The sequence below is a fragment of the Pongo abelii genome, chromosome 1 (genome assembly GCF_028885655.2).
Source record: "Pongo abelii isolate AG06213 chromosome 1, NHGRI_mPonAbe1-v2.0_pri, whole genome shotgun sequence".
Lineage (NCBI taxonomy): Eukaryota > Metazoa > Chordata > Mammalia > Primates > Hominidae > Pongo > Pongo abelii.
Window position 1 is genome coordinate 70715275 of NC_071985.2, and position 20507 is coordinate 70735781.

The window sequence follows — 20507 nt, forward strand, 5'->3', positions numbered from 1 at the left end:
GAATTTTGCAGCATTTTGGATTTTCAGATTTGAGATGTTCAACCCATATATTCATCTATTTTTATATAGTACGCATGAATTAGCAGAGAAACCAAACCATTATCCCCAAATTAAAATTTTCTCCCATAATAAAAATCAAACAGTAAACCAAATTCCGGCTCTGTGACATCTTTATCCCTTGCGAATGAATTTTTTTCAGTAGTTGCAAACACTGGAAATTAGAAGAAAAGAAAGGTATTTTAAACACAGGGAAACTTTAATCCAAATGGAAAATTCATATTTTATCCAGCGTTTACACATAGTGTTTCCGTTCCCATTTTGGAGGTAATTTCAGTTATTTCTGGCCACACCCTGGATGGCAATGGAATAATTTCATAGTGCTTTTATAACAGGCAATATCTACGTCAGTGGATGGTTCATCTAAGGTCAACCAGGTTCAGGAAAGATATGCAAAGGAGAGCTTCATCCACCTCTTCTCCCAACCCTACCTTTCCAGTGGTTGTTTTGTTCCTTCTTTGCAGTGGCTCCCGTCCTGTCTAATTTAAGCAAAATTTCAGTGTAGTACCTCCATTAACTGATACTTTTTATAAAGCAAATTGGGAAGCCAAAAGAATAACAGGAGAATGATCAAGCTTTTTGAGAATTAAAAAAAATTGAATTAACATTAAGATGCAAGTAAGCACAGTGGGAGAGGGGGATGGGGAGTCAATTGTATATAGTATATGTGTATGTATAAAACGCTTCTTTTCTGCCTCATTCACTCTCTTTAGACCGCATAAGCTAACATGAGTAAGTTCTGACTCAGAAACAGGGTCAAAGATATATATTTTTTCTCCTTTGTCATCAAAAGAAGACCTGACCACGTGTACAGTGTATAAAGGATGCCAGTGGGAAGATTAACTTTACTGTCAGGCATTGTAAGGAAACAGAAACTCACATGTGGTGAGATGCTAAAGGAGTTCAAGAGGAATTCATGGTAATATAATATGAGGAATGGGGCTACAATTGCGTCCCCAATGAGACACAATCCAGGCCAGTGCGATTTAACATTATGAAATAATCTCCGAAAATTAAAATCAAATAAGTTAGCATTTTACTCTCTTTTTGTAAATTTTATACAATTTTAATTTTTACTGGAGGCCTGCTACTGACAAGGGTGTTTAAAAGGGATCCCCCCTGGGTATTTTAGAGCTCCTCAACTGGATGGCAAGGACCAAATAAATGCCTTGTGCTTTTCTGCCCCACCTGTGCCTGCACCTGAGCTGCGCACGCGGGGGCACTCAGCCCTCGACTCACTGATTTGACAGGTGGAGGTGGGATGGGGCAGGCCGGAGACCGACCAACCCCAAAGGCGGTAGCGTGTGGAGCCGAACGCGGGAGGGGGTCGGCTGAGGCGGATTGAGGGGTGGGATGCCGAGGTGCGGCGACAGGACGCGGAGGACGAAAGACCTCAAGCAGCGGAGGCCGGCAAATGAGGTGGGCACTGGGGGACCCACCCTGCGAGGAGGCGGGGGCGGGGGCGGGGGCGGGGGCGCGGCGCAGCAGGGCGGGGCGGCAGCCGGGAAGCCCTCCTTCCCAGCGGCGGAGGTGACTGGCGGGCCGGGGGCGGGAGACGCTCTGTCCCACGCTTTCCCAGCGCTCGGTGGTTTAAAGATGGCGGCGGCGGCGGCGGCGGCGTTGGGGGCGCGGAGCCGCGGGAGGAGGAGGGAAAAGCAGAATCTGTGAGTCGCCTGGAGGCAGCGCGGCAGCTGCCGTGAGGAGGCCGGGTGCGGAGCCACCGGCGGCCCAGCCGCTCAGGGCCAGGGCCTGGGCTGGGAGGGAGAGGCCGGAGCAGCGCGAGGAGCCCGAGGCCGGAGCTGAGGAGGAATGTGACCAGGGGTCGGCGGGGGCTCGGGAGTACGCGAGAGCAGGGATGGGGCAGCAGGTGGGCCGCGTCGGGGAAGCTCCGGGGCTCCAGCAGCCTCAGCCCCGCGGGATCCGGGGCAGCAGTGCAGCCAGGCCCTCCGGCCGCAGGCGGGACCCGGCGGGGCGCACCACAGAGACCGGCTTCAATATCTTCACCCAGCATGGTGAGTGTGTCCAGGAGCCGGCGTGAGGGCGTGCGGGAGGCCGGGGGTGGGGTCGGGGCGGGGTGGGTGGCGGACGGGCTGCCCGGGGGGTCGGAGGGTGGAGGGTGCCTGAGAGTGGGGGCGGAATCCGCTGCCATCTGGTCCAGTCCTGGGAGGCGAGTCACACCCCTCCCCCCTCGCGTCTCTAGCCTGGCTGGCAGATCCCGGGGGCGGAGAAGGAAAGAGAAGTGGGCTTGGGGACCCTGGATGGTCTGTCCTCTACTCTGGGACAGGACTATGCGGCTGCAGAAAGAGAGTGAATGGCAGCTTCAGGAGAGGGAAGGATGAAGGGCAGTATGAGCTTAGTCCCAGAGATGGGAGCATAAACCCGTCGTTAGTGAAGGGGAAATGGGTTGTATCCTAAGGGACTGGGAAATGGGAACTGAATTTCAGGAGATTGTGGCGTACAAGGTATATGTTTACGTTAGGTGATGAGCAGTGTCAGGATAGTGAGCTGTGGACAGTGCCCTGAAATGCCTTTCTGTAGGAAAGATGAAGGTAGCATCATCTCATCACTTTTGACATGCTTTTGTGGTTTGTTTTGTTTTGTATTTCGTTTTTACTAGAAATGAAAGGCTTTGCCAAAGCCTCTGTACTATGTTTCAGAGTAGGACACACAATTCTGAGATTGCTGGCAAGGGCTAGAGGTTGGTGGGCATGGTTAGGACGTCAGTCAGGATATGAACAAGTTTTCCTTTGTAGTGTGTGTGTGCGTGCGTGCGTGTGCCCATGTACATACATACATGTATGTATGCTCCCTGTAGTCTGAAACCTGTTATTTTGATCTCATTGTCAATGTATTTTTAGAATAGTTGTCTCCAAATTGTTTTTTTGTCTTGTTTTGTTTTTGTGTTTTTTTGAGGCAGAGTCTCGCTTTGGTGCCCAGGATGGAGTGCAATGGCGGGATCTCGGCTCACTGCAATCTCCGCCTCCCGGGTTCAAGTGATTCTCCTGCCTCAGCCTCCCGAGTAGCTGGAACTGCAGGTGTGCACCACCACGCCCGGCTAATTTTTGTATTTTTGGTAGTGGTGGGGTTTTGTCATATTGGCCAGGCTGGTCTCAAACTCCTAACATCAGGTAATCCGCCTGCCTTGACCTCCCAAAGTGCTGGGATTACGGGTGTGAGCCACCACCGTTCCTGGCCCAAACTCTTTTTTTTTTTTTTTTTGGGAGATGGAGTCTCATTCTGTCGCCCAGGCTGGAGTGCAGTGGCGCGATCTTAGCTCACTGCAACCTCTGCCTCCCAGGTTCAAGCGATTCTCCTGCCTCAGCCTCCGAGTAGCTGGGATTACAGGCGCCTCCCACCACGCCCGGCTAATTTTTTGCGTTTTTAGTAGAGATGGGGTTTCACTATGTTGGCCAGGCTGGTCTCGAATGCCTGACCTCATGATCCACCCGCCACAGCCTCCCAAAGTGCTGGGATTACAGGCGTGAGCCACTGCACCTGGCCACATGTCTCCTATTAAAGATGTGCTTGAGTGTCTCTTTCAGGTATATGAACACTTTATGAAGGTGATATATGAGCTAATCTTTATTAAAATCACTTCCTAAAACACAGGATGGAAGAATGGATTAGTAGTTTACAGGGAAGAAATCATCCAAGTAAGCTTCACTTTGTGGGAAGTGTTACTATGCATTAAACTTGGCCTAGTAGGCAGTAGTGATCCTCTTGCTTTACTATCTTATTCGGTATATAAGATTTTCCAAGAAAGAGGAAGTCATGAAGAATGGAATAGGAAGACATTTTGAGGATTTGGATCTATGGAGAGGGAGGACAAGTTGGGTAGAAGAAACAACTTGAGCAGGAACATGGGAATAGATATAATTTGTTGATGGGATAGTGAGGAGACATCTGTCAGGAATGAAGCATCATTATGAGTTGGAAGAAAAAGATCATAGAGCAAAAATTGGAAGAGTCAAGTTCTGGTTCTAGCTCCACCTGCCTGGGTGATTTTAGTCAACATCTTTGGGTTTCTTTATCTGTAAAGTGAGGAGGTTGGACTGGATGATCTCTAAGATACTTTCTGGTTTTAAGATTTTATGATTCTAATTAAGAAGCAGTAGAAAGAAAATTTTGATAGGCTGGATGGGACTGGGTTATGGAAAATCTGGCAGAGAAGTTTATATCCATTTACCTGATTGGCTAGTCTTTACCTGAAAGATTGGCCTTGGGTGGTGGCAGTGGAAATGGGAGGAGTAATTTTAAGGGACCTTTCATTCATTCAACAAACAAGGGTTTTTTTTGGGCACCTGTTATGTACTGGATTGTGGGAATATTGCTGTGAACATAGCAGAGTCCCTGCCCTTTGGAACTTAAAGGACTTTATGATTTGATAGAGGATGAAAGAAGAGAGATCACTTTGGAGTATTTGCTAAGGGCATGAACTCTGGACCCATTTTTCCTGGATTTGAAACCTTTGCTTGGCTGCTTATGAGCTTTGTGACCTGGGACAAGTTACTTAACTTTTTGTGCCTTGGACTCTTCATTTGTAAAGTGGTGATAATAATAGTACGTAGTATTAAATGAATAGTGGCTAGGCACATAGTATGAGCTAAATGTGTGTTACCTGCTGCCATTACTAATACTACTGTTATTATTAAAAATAGGAGTAATTTGGCCAGGTGCCATGGCTCATGCCTGTAATCCCAGCACTGTGAGAGGCCGAGGTGGGCAGATCACGAGGTCAGGAGTTCGAGACCAGCCTGAGCAACATGGTGAAATCTCGTCTGTACTAAAAATCGAAAAATTAGCCGGGCATGGTGGCACGCGCCTGTAGTCCTAGCTACTCAGGAGGCTGAGACAGGAGAATCGCTTGAACCTGGGAGGTGGAGGTTGCAGTGAGCCAAGATCGCGCCACTCCAGCCTGGGTGACAGAGCGAGACTCTGTCTCAAAAAAAAAAAAAAGTAGGGATAATTCAAAGATGACACCAGGATTTAGAACCTGGGTAACTGGAATGATGATGATTCTATTGACAAGTTTGGAAGTTAGAAGCTGATTGAAAAAATGGGAATAGGTCAAGTTTATTGCCAAAGACTAGTATGAAAAGAAAGGAATTAGCAAATAATATAGGAAACAAAGGTGCAGTGAGTACTGTTTTTTAGACAGATGGGTTTAAAAACTTTTTTTCTGTACATCATAGTTTCTTTCCTTTTTTTTTTTTTTTTTTTTTTTTCCCTAGATGGAGTCTCCCTCTGTTGCCCAGGCTGGAGTGCAGTGGCACGATCTCGGCTCACTGCAAGCTCCGCCTCCCGGGTTCACGTCATTCTACTGCCTCGAGTAGCTGGGACTACAGGCGCCTGACACCACGCCCGGCTAATTTTTTTTTGTATTTTTAGTAGAGACAGGATTTCACCATGTTAGCCAGGATGGTCTCAATCTCCTGACCTCATGATCCGCCCTCTTCGACCTCCCAAAGTGCTGGGACTACAGGCGTGAGCCACCGCGCCTGGCCACATCATAGTTTCTTAATCTCGGCGGCATTGATATTTTGGGCTGGCTAATTCTGTGTTGCGGGGGGCTGTCCTGTGCATTGTAGAATGTTTAGCAGCATCCCTGGACTCTACCCACTAGATGCCAGTAGTACCTTCTTTTTGCCCCTTACTTGTTACAAATAAAAATGCCTCCAGTCATTGTTAAATCTCTTGGGGGGCAGAATTGCCCCTAGTTGAGGACACCACTTAGAAATGTGATAGATTCTGAATTGAATGAATGAATGAATGAGATTCAAAAGCTTCTCAGTGAATGTATCATTTGACATTTACATGGTAAATCTAGGTGCTCGAATCTAGTGTACAAATTACTGTCTTGAGTTTGCAATATTGAGGTATTAGCACATAATTTCATATATGAATGTTAGGTCTGTTAGACTCTTGGGTTTACATGTAGGTTTTAATGTAAGCCAAATAATACATTTAGTTAATCAGTAAAAAGGTACATACATTATGGAAATGGTTTATCAGAGTCCAGGACTTTTTTTTCTTTAGCTAAAATGGTCATTTTTCATTGTTAATAATATGTGGGTAAGCTGTGATAATAATTTGCCTTGCCAAAAGTGATTTTTGTGAATGTAATTTAGAAGGAACAAAAATAATAGAACCATTTTTGGTATGAAAGGAGTGAGTGCTGTGTGACTTTTCTGAGATCTGTTATTTTTTTTGTAAACTTTTATTTTATGTTTTATTTTAGAGAAAGGTCTTGCTCTGCCACCCAGGCTGGAGTACAGTGCTGCAATCATAGATCTCTGCAGCCTTAAACTCCTGGACTCAAGCAATCCTCCTGCCTCAGCCTCCCGAGGAGCTGAGACTACAGGCACACGCCACCACACCTGGGTAATTTTGTGTATTTTATTTTTTTTTTTTGTAGAGACGGAGGTCTCACTATGTTGCTCAGGCTGGTCTCAAACTCCTAGGCTCAAGTGATACTCTGCCTCGGCCTCCCAAAGTGCTGGGATTATAGGCAAGCTCTGCTGTTAAACCTTTCTGGTGAGCCGATGTTTCGTGACTAATAATCTAGGGTTGAATACTTACTTGTCTGTTGAATATCTCACATACCTTTTAACAGCTGAATGATTTTACTTCAGCTTCCCTCTCTCATTTTCTAAAAATTCTATTAAAAATTAACTTTAGGCTGGGCGCGGTGGCTCACACCTGTAATCCCAGCACTTTGGGAGGCCGATGTGGGTGGATCACCTGAGGTCAGGAGTTCGAGATCAGCCTGGCCAACATGGTGAAACCCCGTCTCTACTAAAAAAAAATACAAAAATTAGCCAGGTGTGGTGGCAGGCACCTGTAATCGCAGCTACTCAGGAGGCTGAGGCAGGAGAATCCCCTGAACCCAGGAGGCAGAGTTTGCAGTGAGCCGAGATCGTGCAACTGTACTCCAGCCTGGGCGACAGAGCAAGACTCCCTCTCCAGAAAAACCAACAAACAAAAACCCTTAAATTATGAAGTTTGGAATAACAAAAATTTTTTCTTAAATCAAACTCATTATTTTAAGTGATCTGATTTATTTATTTATTTTTTATTTTAGATCTGTAGTTTTTTTTTGTTTTGTTTTGTTTTTGTGGTGAGGTAGGGTCTCACTCTGTTGCCCAAGCTGGAGTGCATTGGCGAGATCATGGCTCACTGAAGCCTTGACCTCTCAGGCTCAAGTGATCCTCTCACCTCTCAGCCTCCTGAATACCTGGGACTATAGGTGCATGCCACCATGCCTTTCTTTTTTTTTTTTTTTTGTAGTGACAGAGTTTTGCCATGTTGCCCATGGTGGTTTTGAACTCCTGGGCTCAAGTGATCTACCTGCCTTGCCCTCCCAAAGTCCTGGGATTTACAGGTGTGAGCCACCGCACCCGGCCAGTAGTTCGTGTTTTAATCTTTGTGGAATGAAGGCTGTCGGCACCCCAGGTTGAAAATGATACTATGGAAAGGACAGGAAGGCTGTTGCGAGGGAATTTTAATTATGGTGACTTAATGTAAGAACTAAACTTCATTTTTTATTTTTATTTATTTTTCTTTTTTTCTTGAGTGCCAATCCTGCAGACCAAACTTTTTAAAAAAAATCAGCTGTTAGATTTTTATTAATCTCCAAATCTGTGTAAGTTATAGATGTGTAGTTGGGGTCCATATTTTTAGCAAAGTAATAAGTTGTGGTACAGATTCTGTTATCATAGCCCACTTGGCAGTAAAATTCCAAGTAAAGTGATGAAGTCTGAAGTTTCTCTGTAAGGGTCTTCAGCCTGCTTTATTCAATAGTTTATTTATTTACTTAGGTGGTTTTTTTTTTTTTTTTTTTTTTTTTTTTGAGACAGGGTCTTGCTCTGTTGCCCAGGCTGGAGTGCTGTGGCATGATGATAGTTCAATGCAGCCTCAAACTCCTGGCTGAAGCCATTCCTGACTCAGCCTTCTGGGTAGCTGGGACTATAGGTGCATGCTACCATGCCTGGCTAATTTTTAAATTTTTCTGTAGAGATGGGGTCTTGCTGTACTGGGCCAGGCTGGTCTTGAATTCCTAGGCTCAAGGGATTCTCCCACCTTGGCCTCCCAAAGTGTTGGGATTACAGATGTGAGACCCTGCATCTGGACTGTGTTTTTTTTTTGTTTGTTTGAGAAGGAGCCTCGCTCTGTCTCCCAGCCTGGAGTGCAGTGGCGCGATCTTGGCTCACTGCAACCTCCTCCTCCTGGGTTCAAGCAGTTCTCCTGCCTCAGCCTCCCGAGTAGCTGGGATTACAGGTGGCTGCCACCACGCCCGGCTAATTTTTGTATTTTAGTAGAGATGGGGTTTCACCATGTTGGTTACGCTTGTCTTGAGCTCCTGGTCTCAAATGATCCGCCCACCTCAGCCTCTCAAAGTGTTAGGATTATAGGCCTGAGCCACTGTGCCCGGCCTGTTTTTTTTTGTTGTTGTTGTTGTTATTTTAAAGGTATTTAAAATGTATTTTAAAGATATTTGTCTGAATATCATCTTTAAAGGACCTGACATGATTTTTGTCAAAATAAATCATAAGGTGTAACCAGTTTGTGGGTTCTTCGTGAGTTTCAGGCCAGGCGCAGTGGCTCACGCTGGTAATCCCAGTACTTTGGGAGGCCGAGGTGGGTGGATGACGAGATAAGGAGATCGAGACCATCCTGGCCAACATGGTGAAACCCTGTCTCTACTAAAAATACAAAAATTAGCTGGGCGTGGTGGTGCGCACCTATAATCCCACCTACTCAGGAGGCTGAGGCAGGAGAATCGCTTGAACCTGGGAGGCAGAAGTTGCAGTGAGCCGAGATCGTGCTACTGCACTCTACCCTGGGCAACAAGAGCAAAACCCTGTCTCAAAAAAAAAATTAGCAAGGCATGGTGGCGGGCACCTGTAATCCCAGCTACTCAGGAGGCTGAGGCTGGAGAATCACTTGAACCTAGGAGGTGGAGGTTGCAGTGAGCTGAGATCACGCCACTGCACTCCAGCCTGGGGGACAGGGCGAGACTCTGTCTCAAAAGAAAAAAAAGTTAAGTGTAAGCCAGCACACTGATCTCTCCATGAATTTTTCACAGTACTAACACTTTCCGCAGAGTATCCTGTTCTTCTAGGCTTTTCATAGAATGTGAAGTTAATGGCATGTGATGTTCCTTAGCATAATCTGCTAAAAAGTGATCTTCTCCTTGGAAGAAAAGCCGTGGGCTGCAATCACACATCCAAATTGACAGACATCTGAATGGATTCTATATAAAAAGAAAAGATTTGTGTCTTCTGGAATATGAATGTCCACTTTTAATAAATTCAAACAGATCCTGACATAAACATCATGGGTTTTACATGACCACCATTTCATGGATCCTTGGCACCAAATCTCTGGGCATTGTATAACCCAACCCACTGCAGTAGGGAGGAGACACCTTGAAAGGACACTCCTGGTATGAAATACGGGTTTTTTTTTATAAAGTCCTCTATGGGAATAATTATCAATTAGAGGATAACCTGTGAAAAACTTCTCTGAGTGGTTTAAGTTTAAAAGATACTACACTAAATTGCCAGTATTGATGAAAACATAAGTGTCTGTCTTCATGATGTAGTTGGCAATGGGGCAAAACTCAGTTACCCACCTGAATGCCATAATAGGTTGTTTTTGTTGGTTGTTTGAGACGGAGTCTTGCTCTGTCACCCAGGCTGGAGTGCAGTGGTGTGATCTCGGCTCACTGCAGCCTCCATCTCCTGGGCTCAAGCAATTCTTGTGCCTCAGCCTCCCAAGTAGCTGGGATTACAGGCACACGTCACCATGCCTGGCTAATTTTTGTATTTTCAGTACAGATGGATTTTCAAGATATTGGCCTGGCTGGTCTCAAACTCCTGGCCTCAAGTAATTCGCCTGCCTTGACCTCCCAACGTGCTGGGACTGCACATGTGAGCCACTGTGCCTGGCCAGTTTTCAAGGTCAGGTTTTTGTATGTGTCTAAAAAATCTCGTTGGATTACATCACCTTAAAGAAGATGTTAATCCTCCGAGGACAGTGCCAACAGTTTGTCTTCTCTTTTAGCCTGTTGGCCTAATAAGAAAAATGTGAGAACCTCATATTCCCATCAAGACTTTTTTCACCCCAAGTAACTCTAATGGCCTGTCTGGCTTTCACATCTGAGGGGTCGGAGATCACTAGGATAACCAGAATTGGATTTTGAATGCTCTCAAAAAGTGTGAAGTGAAAGCCTCATCTGTAAATTGGCTCATACTTGTAAAAGTACATCCAGTCTACATATTCTGTCACGTTGTAGTGGGGAAGGCTGAGAGGTACCACATCAGGAGGAGAGTCAGGAGCAGCAGCAGCAGGAGACTGCATGTGAGAGATCTCAGTGGGAAGGGCAGTCTGGAGAGCCAGGGCCATCCACAGTAGCTCGGAAGCTTGCGAACTGCAAGTTCTTCTTGATTGATTTCTTCTGAGTGAAAAGACCTTCAATTTCACCAGTTGAACATTCAGCAGTTTGTAGTTGTCAGAAATAATGCTACTAAAAACCAGACTTTCAGACTGGCTTAAAATCCTGCCATATACTGCTTATAGAACACATACCTGTAGAATTTCAGCAGAGATTAAAGCACTAGCTGAAGTTTGTTTTCTGTATTCCATGCTTTAGTCAAAACACTCAAGATTTGCTGTGAACTACTCCATAAACAGAAAAAAAGACATGGTTTAGTAATTTCATCCTTGGTAGATTTTCCTGACAAAGCGACCATCTCCTAAAAAGGCACTCTCCTGTGTGGCACATACCCAGCTCACAAGTGGCAGGCAGCTGGTGCTCAACCTGCTTTAAACAGAAAACAAAAACCAAATAAGAAAAACCAGCATCTCCCCACCATTGTATGTTTTTATTCCTCTTTACTTCAGTCTCTTTCAAAATAGGGAATGATGATAATATTTGTGTAGTTTTTAGAGCTTTTGAAGAAGACCTTTTATGTCTTTCATCTCATTTGACCTTTACAACTACTCTGAAATAGGTGAAGCAGGTATTAGTCTTCTCATTTTGTAGATGAAGAAGAGTTTAGAAAATTAAGTGACTTCTTGAGGTCACATAGCTGTTAAATGATAGAGCTGGGACTGATAGTTTTGTCTCCAAGTCTTGCCATAGTGTGGAGATTTAGAGAATGTGGGTTTTAAAATCAGTTATAATTGGGTATAAATCCTGCTTTGTGTCTGACATTGGTACATGGTTTATCCCTCACAACAGGTTGTTGAAATAATTAAATGATAAAATTGTACGAGACTCTTAAGGAAGTGCCAGGCACTGTGGTGCTCAATAAATACCAGTTTTATTGTCATTTACCTCAAGATGATTGTGAAGATTATATGAGTTGTATGTGAAAATGTTTTGTAAACCTAAGCACTGCTATTGTTATCATTGCAATGGCATGCCAAAGTGTAGAATTGCCTTAGCATTTATATTTATTACTCCATTTTCTGTTCTTATTAAGCTACTCTTATTAGAGGACTTTCAGAAAGCAGTAAAAGGTAAGGGAATTTTGGGGATCTGAAATCACTTTAGGTTTACCTTCCTTGTAAGGTAAGTGATATCCTCTCTAGACCATTTGTCTTTGTCTTAGGGACTGGGTATCAGTATATGTAGTGCCTGGTTCTTGTAGACATCTTTTTCTTCCATCAAAGAACTTGAACCAGAAACACTGGCCAATGCAAATTTAAAGTTGATAGAGACTTCATTCTAAGATGGCCCATTTGTTTGCTGGTTAATAGTTAATGACTTTTTAAAATAACTTTGTTGTAATCTTCTTCATCTGACATCCTTTAAGACCTTTTTTTTTTCTTCTTCTTCTCTGTGTTATTTTTACCTCTGGATGTAAAGTTTCCTCTTAAAGGCTTGTTTAGGCCAGACATGGTAGCTCACACCTGTAATCCCAGTACTTTGGGAGGCCGAAGCAGGTGGATTGCTTTAAGTTCAGGAGTTCAAGACCAGCCTGGGCAACATGGCGAAACCCTGTCTCTACAAAAAATAGAAAACCTAGCCAGGCGTGCTAGTGCACACCTGTAGTCCCAGCTACTGGGGAGGCTAAGGTGAGAGGATCACTTGAGGCCAGGAGGTTGAGGCTGCAGTGAGCCATAATCACGTCACTGCACTCCATTCTGGGCGACAGAATGAGACCCTGTCTCAGAAAGAAAAAAAGCTTGTTTAGTATGATTATCTTCTTGAAGTTGTGAGTCAGATGGGCTTTTTCTTAATGTGGCACTGCACATATAGAGATTTCAAAATACTTAAGAACCTTTTCAATGTTAACAGATGTCTTCTGGACTAGGTAAATATGTAGCTACTTCAAATCATATAGAACAGTTCTGAAACTTGAGCATGGAGAGCTTGTTAAAGCAGATTGCTGGGTCCCACCTCCAGGGTTTCTGATTTAGGGCTGAGGAGGAGCTCAAGAATTTGCATTTCTGGCAAATTTTCAGGTGTTACAGGTGCTGCTGGTTGGGGACCATGCTTTGAGAATCCCCTGCTCATGTGAGATTAAGAAGAGTACTTGGCCTGGTGTGGTGGCTCACGCCTGTAATCCTAGTGCTTTGGGAGGCCAAGGCGGGTGGATCACAAGGTCAGGAGATCAAGACCATCCTCCTGGCCTACATGGTGAAACCCCATCTCTACTAAAAATACAAAAATTAGCTGGGCATGGTGGCATGCACCTGTAGTCCCAGCTACTCGGGAGGCTGAGGCAGGAGAATTGCCTGAACCAGGGAGGCAGAGGCTGCAGTGAGCCGAGATCATACCACTGCACTCCAGCCTGGGCGACAGAGCGAGACTGTCTCAAAAAAAGAAAAGAAGAGTACTTGATCAGAGGTGATTGAATGACTGTCAGAAAACAGGGTGTAATGTACTAATTCTCTTCAAAACTAGTTCAGAAATTCATTTGTTCCTAGCCTATTAGTGTCCACATGCAAGTCACCACAGTCTTATACCATTTTTTTGGTGGTTTATCTCTAAAAGTTCGTACATTAGAGGTCTCTTGAGCGACACATTTTTGAAAAAATCTGGAGTTATCAGGGAAAGGGGAAGTAGGAAACAGTTCTGCTGACTCATTCTTGAGCAGATTGGATTTCAGTTCCTGGATGAATTGGGTAATGAAATAATTGCCATTTATTGAGGGCTGTGTGCCAGGCATGTTCTAAGTACTCAATATCTGTTTTTTCTTTTAAAACTCATAAAACCCTAGTTGCTCAAATTAAAAAATATTAGACACCAAAGAAGATGGGATGTCTATTGTGATTCTGTAGTTTTGGTATATGCTGGTGCCTAGTTACCTTTTAGAATATGTATGTATGTAGTTATACATACGTATGTATATATATAATACAAAGATGTTTAGGCATTTTTTACCCCATCTGTCTTGACCAGTGATGAGGTTTTCAGACTGGTAGGCCAGGGTTAGATTTGTATAGTATGTGGCTATGGATTGAGTCTTAGATATATATGATAGTCTAATGAAGGAGAGGTGGGAACTCACCATACCATTTGGAATCTCATGGTAATGTTGAACTACTCTCTTAATCTTTAGACTTAGTGTTACTAATATTTCTTTTTTTTTTTCTTTTTTTGAGACGGAGTCTTGCTCTGTTGCCCAGGCTGGAGTGCAATGGCACGATCGAGGCTCACTGCAACCTCCACCCACCGGGTTCTCCTGCCTCAGCCTCCCGAGTGGTTGGGACCACAGGTGCACGCCATCACACTTGGCTAATTTTTGTGTTTTTAGTAGAGATGGGGTTTCACCATGTTGGCCAGGCTAGTCTCAAACTCCTGACCTCAGGTGACTCACCCACCTTGGCCTCCCAAAGTGCTGGGATTATAGGTATGAGCCACCACACCTGACTGAGCCACAGGCCGAGCGGCTTTTTTTTTTTTGAGGTGGAGTCTGGCTCTGTCTCCCAGGCTGGAGTGCAATGGTGCGATCTTGGCTCACTGCAACCTCGGCCTCTTGGGTTCAACCTTGGCCTTCTGAGTTCAAGCGATTTTCCTGCCTCAGCCTCCTGCGTAGCTGGGATTACAGGTGCACGCCACCACGCCCAGCTAATTTTTGTATTTTTAGTAGAGACAGGGTTTCACCACGTTGGCCAGGCTGGTCTTAAACTCCTGACCTCAAGTGATCCGCCCGCCTTGGCCTCCCAAAGTGTTGGTATTACAGGCGTGAGCCCCCACGCCTGGCCTCCAATGATCTTGTATTAGAATCTATGTAACTGGCTGGGCGAGGTGGCTCATGCCTGCAATCCCAGCACTATGGGAGGCCAAGGCAGGCGGATCATGAGGTCAGGACTTCAAGACCAGCCTGGCCAATGTGGTGAAACCCCATCTCTACTAAAAATACAAAAATTAGCCAGGCATGGTGGCGCACGCCTGTAGTCGCAGCTACTCGGGAGGCTGAGGCAGAAGAATTGCTTGAACCCGGGAGGTGGAGGTTGCAGGCCCAGATAACGCCACTGCAGTCCAGCCAAAAAAAAAAAAAAAGAATCTATGTAACCACATGATATATTTAGCTTATTATTGCAATATGCAACTTATAAAGACCTTTTCCCCCAGGTGATAATGGCAGGAGAATTTAAAAAAAATTTTAGCTTAACACTCCAGAGCATTTTCTGTTTTTTATTCATTTATTCTATACTAATTGCCTATGTTGATGGCTCTGAGAGAATTTTTAGATACAATTTAGACAGAACTGCTATCTAAAAGAATGTTGCTGATCAAATAGATGTTGATGAACATCCTTATGAAACAACTAAAAAGAGATTTGTGTGTCTGTGTTTGTGAGGATATTTTGTACAAAAACTCTTGGTTGCCTTTTTGGATTGAGTGCATAATTTCAGTATGTAAATTTGTTGTCATTATACTAATTAGAACATTTTGTCAGTATTTTCAAATGAAATTCACTCAAATTCATGGATAAATACACGTTAAATATATTACTATCCAAAGTTTAAACCTAGTTGCTTAAAAATATGAAAACAACACTTAGCTTTTTTCCCACTTGCTTCTTGCTGTAAATGTGCCGATTCTGCCGTGGTAGAACTGCCGGCTTTTCCATAGTGAACTCTGCCAGTATTGGCTTTTGATCCAGCAGAACGCTAAAGCTGGGCAGGCCCAGGCCATTTGTATTCTCGGGTTTGCTTTCTAGGGAGAAGTGTTCAAAAACCTTTCACTTCATGTGGACAAGGTCAGAAAAATATTCTGGAGCTTAGTATAATATATAATATGTACACATGTAATTTTGTTAACATGTTTCTCTCTGTGTGCTAATTCCAGCAAATTAAAATAACAATACTGAGTTAGGACTGAAGATTACCACTTAGCATTTTGTTTCTAGGTAATTGCTAAGAAAACATTAAAAAAAAACTGACAATACTAACAAGTACAATTTGTATCACTCATCTGTTCCTTATAGGAAAGAAAGGTTGATACATGAAGGTTTTTGTTACAGTAGCTTTCTTTTACTCATTTTGAAATTGGCACTTTTCTTTTCTTTTCTTTTCTTTTTTTTTTTTTTGAGGCAGAGTCTCTCTCTGTTGCCCAGGCTGGAGTGCAGTGGCATGATCTCAGCTTACTACAACCTCTGCCTCCTGAGTAGCTGGGATTACAGGCATGCGCCACCACGCCCAGCTGATTTTTGTATTTTTAGTAGAGAAAGGGTTGTTAGCCAGGCTGGTTTCGAACTCCAGGCCTCAAGTGATCCACCCACCTTTGCCTCCCAAAGTGCTGGGATTACAGGTGTGAGCCACAGTGCCTGGCCATGCATTTTTCGGTGGCATAAAAATAGACAAAGGTATCTCAAGGTTAAAAAAAATAATAATTCAGAAGCATATAGACTAGACATGAAAGTCCCCTTTGACATTCTTGGCCCAATACATATTCCCTTATTAGAAGAAACTACTGTTTGTGGTTCGATAGGTGTTTTCCACACCCAGCCATTTCAGAACTTTCTATGTATTTACATATATATGAGTATATATATTAATACTTCTCTTGCCGTTTCATAAATGGCATTATACTGTATGAATTTTCTCCCCATTTGTTTTTTTTTTTTTTTTGAAGACTGAGTCTTGTTCTATCGCCTAGGCTGGAGTGCAGTGGTATGATCTCGGCTCATTGCAACCTCCACCTCCTGGGTTCAAGCGATTCTCCTGCCTCAGCCTCCCTAGTAGCTGGGACTACAGGTGCCCGCCACCACGCCCCGCTAATTTTTGTATTTTTAGTAGAGAAGGAGTTTCACCATGTTAGCCAGGCTGGTCTCAAACCCCTGACCTCAGGTAATCCGTCCGCCTTGGCCTCCCCAAGTGCTGGGATTACAGGCATGAGCTACCGTGCCCGACCCGCAATTTTTGTGTGTGTGTTTATTTGTCTGGAAGTTCTTTCTATTCCAGTATTTGTAGATTTCTCATCCTTTTTGACAGCTTTATGGTGTCCCATGCTTTAGCCATATATTTAATCACTTTCTTATTGATGAATACTTGTTTATAAGATTATTTAAATCTTCTCCATCTTTCCTGTGTTTTTTCTTTATGTTTGTAATTTGAATCCATCTGAAGGGTATATATATTTGAGCTTGGAACCAACTTAATGTTTTTCCATTGTATTAATTTATGAATAGTTCATCAATTCTCCACTGATTTGAAGAGCCATATTTATCATATATTCTCATATATATATATATATATATATATATATAGGTCATTTTAAAACTCTGTTGTTCCATTGATCTTTGTCTCCTCCTGCACATTGTTAATATACTATTTTAATTATTGTAAGCTTATATAGTGTGTATGTATATGTGGTTAGCTCCCCAATCATTATGCTGTTCTTAAAATTTTATTTAGATGTTGCATCTTATATCTTCCAAAGATCTTTAGGATTATGTTGTTAAGATTTAGGAGATTTTGATGGTCATATCAAATTATAGGTTAATTTGGGGGTGAATTGATGTTGCATTATTGTGTTCTTATGGCCAAGAACATGACATCCCTTTGCCAGTCCAGGCAAATCTTTTTTTTGCCCCTCAGTAAAAGATTTTTCATTTTCTGCATCTTGTTTTTGGACATTACTTGGTAGGTTTATTAGTGGGCATTTTATGATTTTTGTTGTAAGTATAATCTTTCCTAATTGCTTATTGCTAATATATAGGAAGCCTTGATTTTGTATGTCCATCTTGAGTCTAGGTTTGGTTGCCTTACTTGTATTGCATCTAATAACTTTGTACTGATATTTTAATTTTCTTAAAACTGATATTTCTAGAGAATTTTTTTGTTTTGTTTTAAGAGATAGGGTCTTAACTCTGTCACCCAGGCTGGAGTGCAGTAGCATGATCATAGCTCACTGCAGCCTCCTGGGCTCAAGCAATCCTCCTGCCTATAGCATCCCAACGTACTGGGATTACAGGTGTGAGCCACCATGCCTGGACTCTTTTAGTTATTTTTACCACAGTAATACATGCAGGCAGTTTTAGAAGTCAAAGAATATGACAAGATTTAAAATGGAAAAAAAATTAGCAGCACCCATCCATTTCCTCCCTATATTGGTACTGTCGAGGATGGCAGCTAGTAACCACTATGGCTCTTGAGCACTTGAAATGTCCTTTGTCCTAATTGAGAAGTATTGGCCAGGAGTGGTGGCTCACGCCTGTAATCCTAGCAGTTTGGAAGGTTGAGGTGGGAGGATCACCTGAGTCCAGGAGTTTGAGACCAGCCTGGGCAATATAGTGAGACCCTTTCTGTATTTAAAAATAAATAAATAGGCCGGGCGTGGTGGCTCATGCCTGTAATCCCAGCTCTCAGGGAGGCAGAGGTGGGAGGATAGCTTGAGCCCAGGAGTTTGAGACCTGCCTTGGGCAGTATAGCGAGACCCCGTTCTCCACGAAAAGGAAGAAAAAAAAAAAAAGGCGTAAAAATAAATAAATAAATACAAATAAGCTAATTGAGAAGTATTGTAATAAAATACACATTGTATTTCAAAACTCAGTATGGAAAAAATGAATATAAAGTACTGCATTAATTTTTTTATATTGATTACATGTTTAAATAATATTTTAGATAGACTAAATAGTATATATAAAAATTAATTTTTTGAATTTAAATTTTTGATGTAGTTACTAGAAAAGGTAAAATGGCATTTGTAGCTTGCATTATATATATATATTTTTTGAGACAGAGTTTCACCCCTGTTGCTCAGGCTGGATTGCAATGGTGTGATCTTGGCTCACTGCAGCCTCCACCTCCCAGGTTCAAGCGATTCTCCTGCCTCAGCCTCCCGAGTAGCTGAGATTACAGGCATGTGCCACCACGCCTGGCTAATTTTGTATTTTTAGTAGAGATGGGGTTTCTCCATGTTGGTCAGGCTGGTCTTGAGCTCTGGACCTCAGGTGATCCTCTTGCCTCGGCCTCCCAAAGTGCTGGGATTACAGGCATGAGCCACCATGCCCAGCCAGCTTGCATTGTATTTCTTTTTTTTTGAGATGGAGTTTTGCCCTTGTTGCTCAGGCTGGAGTGCAATGGCACGATCTTGGCTCGCCACAAACTCCGCCTCCTGAGTTCAAGCGATTCTACTTCCTCAGCCTCCCGAGTAGCTGGGATTACAGGCATATGCCACCATGCCTGGCTAATTTTGTATTTTTAGTAGAGACAGGGTTTCTCCATGTTGGTCAGGCTGGTCTCGAACTCCCGACCTCAGGCGATCCACCCGCCTTGGCCTCCCAAAGTGCTGTGATTACAGGCGTGAGCCACCATGCCCTGCCCAGCTTGCATTATATTTCTAATGGACATTGCTGCTTTAGATGGTAAGCCCTGTGAGAACAGGAACTTGGTCTTGTTCACCCTTGTAGTCCCTGTACCTTTAATGGTGCCAGGCACTCAGTAGTATTTAAATGAATTGATATATTCAACAAGTAGGATGATATGGTTTGGCTCTGTGTCCCCACCCAAATCTCACCTTGAATTGTAATAATCCCCACGTGTCAAGGGTAGAACCAGGTGGAGATGATTGAATCATGAAGGCGGTTTCTCCCATGCTGTTCTCCTGATGGTAAGTTCTCACCAGGTCTGATAGTTTTATAAGGGGCTTTCCCCTTCACTTGGCTATTCTCTCTCCTGCTGCCCTGTGAAGAGGTGCCTTCCGCCATGATTTTAAGTTTCCTGAGGCCTCCCCGGCCATGTAGAACTGGGAGTCAATTAAACCTCTTTACTTTATAAATTATCCAGTCTCTGGTATTTCTTCACAGTAGCGTGAGAATGGACAAATACATAAGGAGAGAGTATTTTCCTCATTGTACACTCAGAGATATTGTACCTGGCATGTTACAGTGCAGATTTTATTCCACAGAGGTCCTTTGAACTAATCTGAGTTTTCTTTGCAGTTATTGATTGGTAAACAGTTATTTTAAATTTTTTTTTTTTTTTTTTTTTTTTTTTTTTTTTTTGAGAAGGAGTCTTGCTCTGTCACCCAGGCTATGGTGTGATCTTGGCTCACTGCAACCTCCATCACCCGGGTTCGCAGTGTTGAACAGGCTGGTCTCGAACTCCTGACCTCAAGTGATCCACTTGCCTCGGCCTTCCAAAGTGCTAGGATTACAGGCATGAGCCACAATGCCTGTCCTAAATTTGGTTTTATTCTCCTGTATATGTTTTTCCTTTGATTACTGTATTTTTAGTTTAATTGCACTTACAAAAATTTTATTTTTATTTTTATTTTTTGAGACGGGATCTCACGCTGTTGCTCAGGCTGGAGTACGGTGGTACAGGCTCACTGCAGCCTTGACCTCCTAGGCTCAAGTGGTTCTCCCACCTCAGCCCCCTGAATAGCTGGGACTATAGGCACATACCACCCCACCTGGTTAAATTAAAAAAAAAATTTTTTTAGGGATTGCATCTCCTTTGTTGCCCAGGCAGATTTCAGACTCCTGGGCTCAAAGCAATTCTCCTGCCTCAGCCTCCCAAAGTGCTGGGATAACAGATGTGAGCCACCAGGTCCAGCCTAATTGCACTTTTAAGTCTTAGACTGAAAACTTTATGAAATCCTATCACTATATGTCTTGTTTTCTGTTTTATTTTGTTCTTTCATTAACCCTGATATTTGGAAAAATTCTAATGCTTTTATAAGTTCTTTGATCTAATTGTTTCAAGTCTTCTGTTTCCTGAAATTATTAACTATCTTTAAAGAGAAAAGTCATCTTGGCTATATGCTATGGTTGTCAAGGTGGCGTCAGGTCTGAGCAAATATTTTTCCAAGCTTCCAAGCTTGAATATTCTCAAGTCTGAGGTCATGTTCATCTATTTATATTTAAATATTTATTCTTTCTTCCTGGCAGTATATGAAATATTTTTATTTTTATTTATTATTTATTTATTTTTTTTGAGACAGAGTCTCGCTCTGTTGCCCAGGCTGGAGTGCAGTGGTGCAA

General features: G+C 43.2%; 1 protein-coding gene and 1 pseudogene across 6 annotated transcripts in view; one reads left to right on the forward strand and one right to left on the reverse strand.

The window, feature by feature from the left end:
- Positions 1 to 1639: 1639 nt before the first annotated feature.
- ABL2 (ABL proto-oncogene 2, non-receptor tyrosine kinase) overlaps positions 1640 to 20507 on the forward strand; it is a 126825-nt gene continuing 107957 nt past the window's right edge. For 3 of the 6 annotated variants that reach the window (XM_024253553.3, XM_054550728.2, XM_054550741.2), the window contains exon 1: positions 1640 to 2069. In XM_024253553.3, the coding sequence (XP_024109321.1) occupies positions 1913 to 2069 (157 nt within the window). In that variant the 5' untranslated portion in view covers positions 1640 to 1912. Of the gene's footprint in view, positions 2070 to 2974; positions 3093 to 20507 lie in introns of all 6 variants that reach the window. The other 3 variants (XM_024253574.3, XM_063716868.1, XM_054550721.2) reach the window with 2 other exon arrangements.
- On the reverse strand, positions 9199 to 10464 carry LOC103890558 (UDP-GalNAc:beta-1,3-N-acetylgalactosaminyltransferase 1-like; annotated as a pseudogene).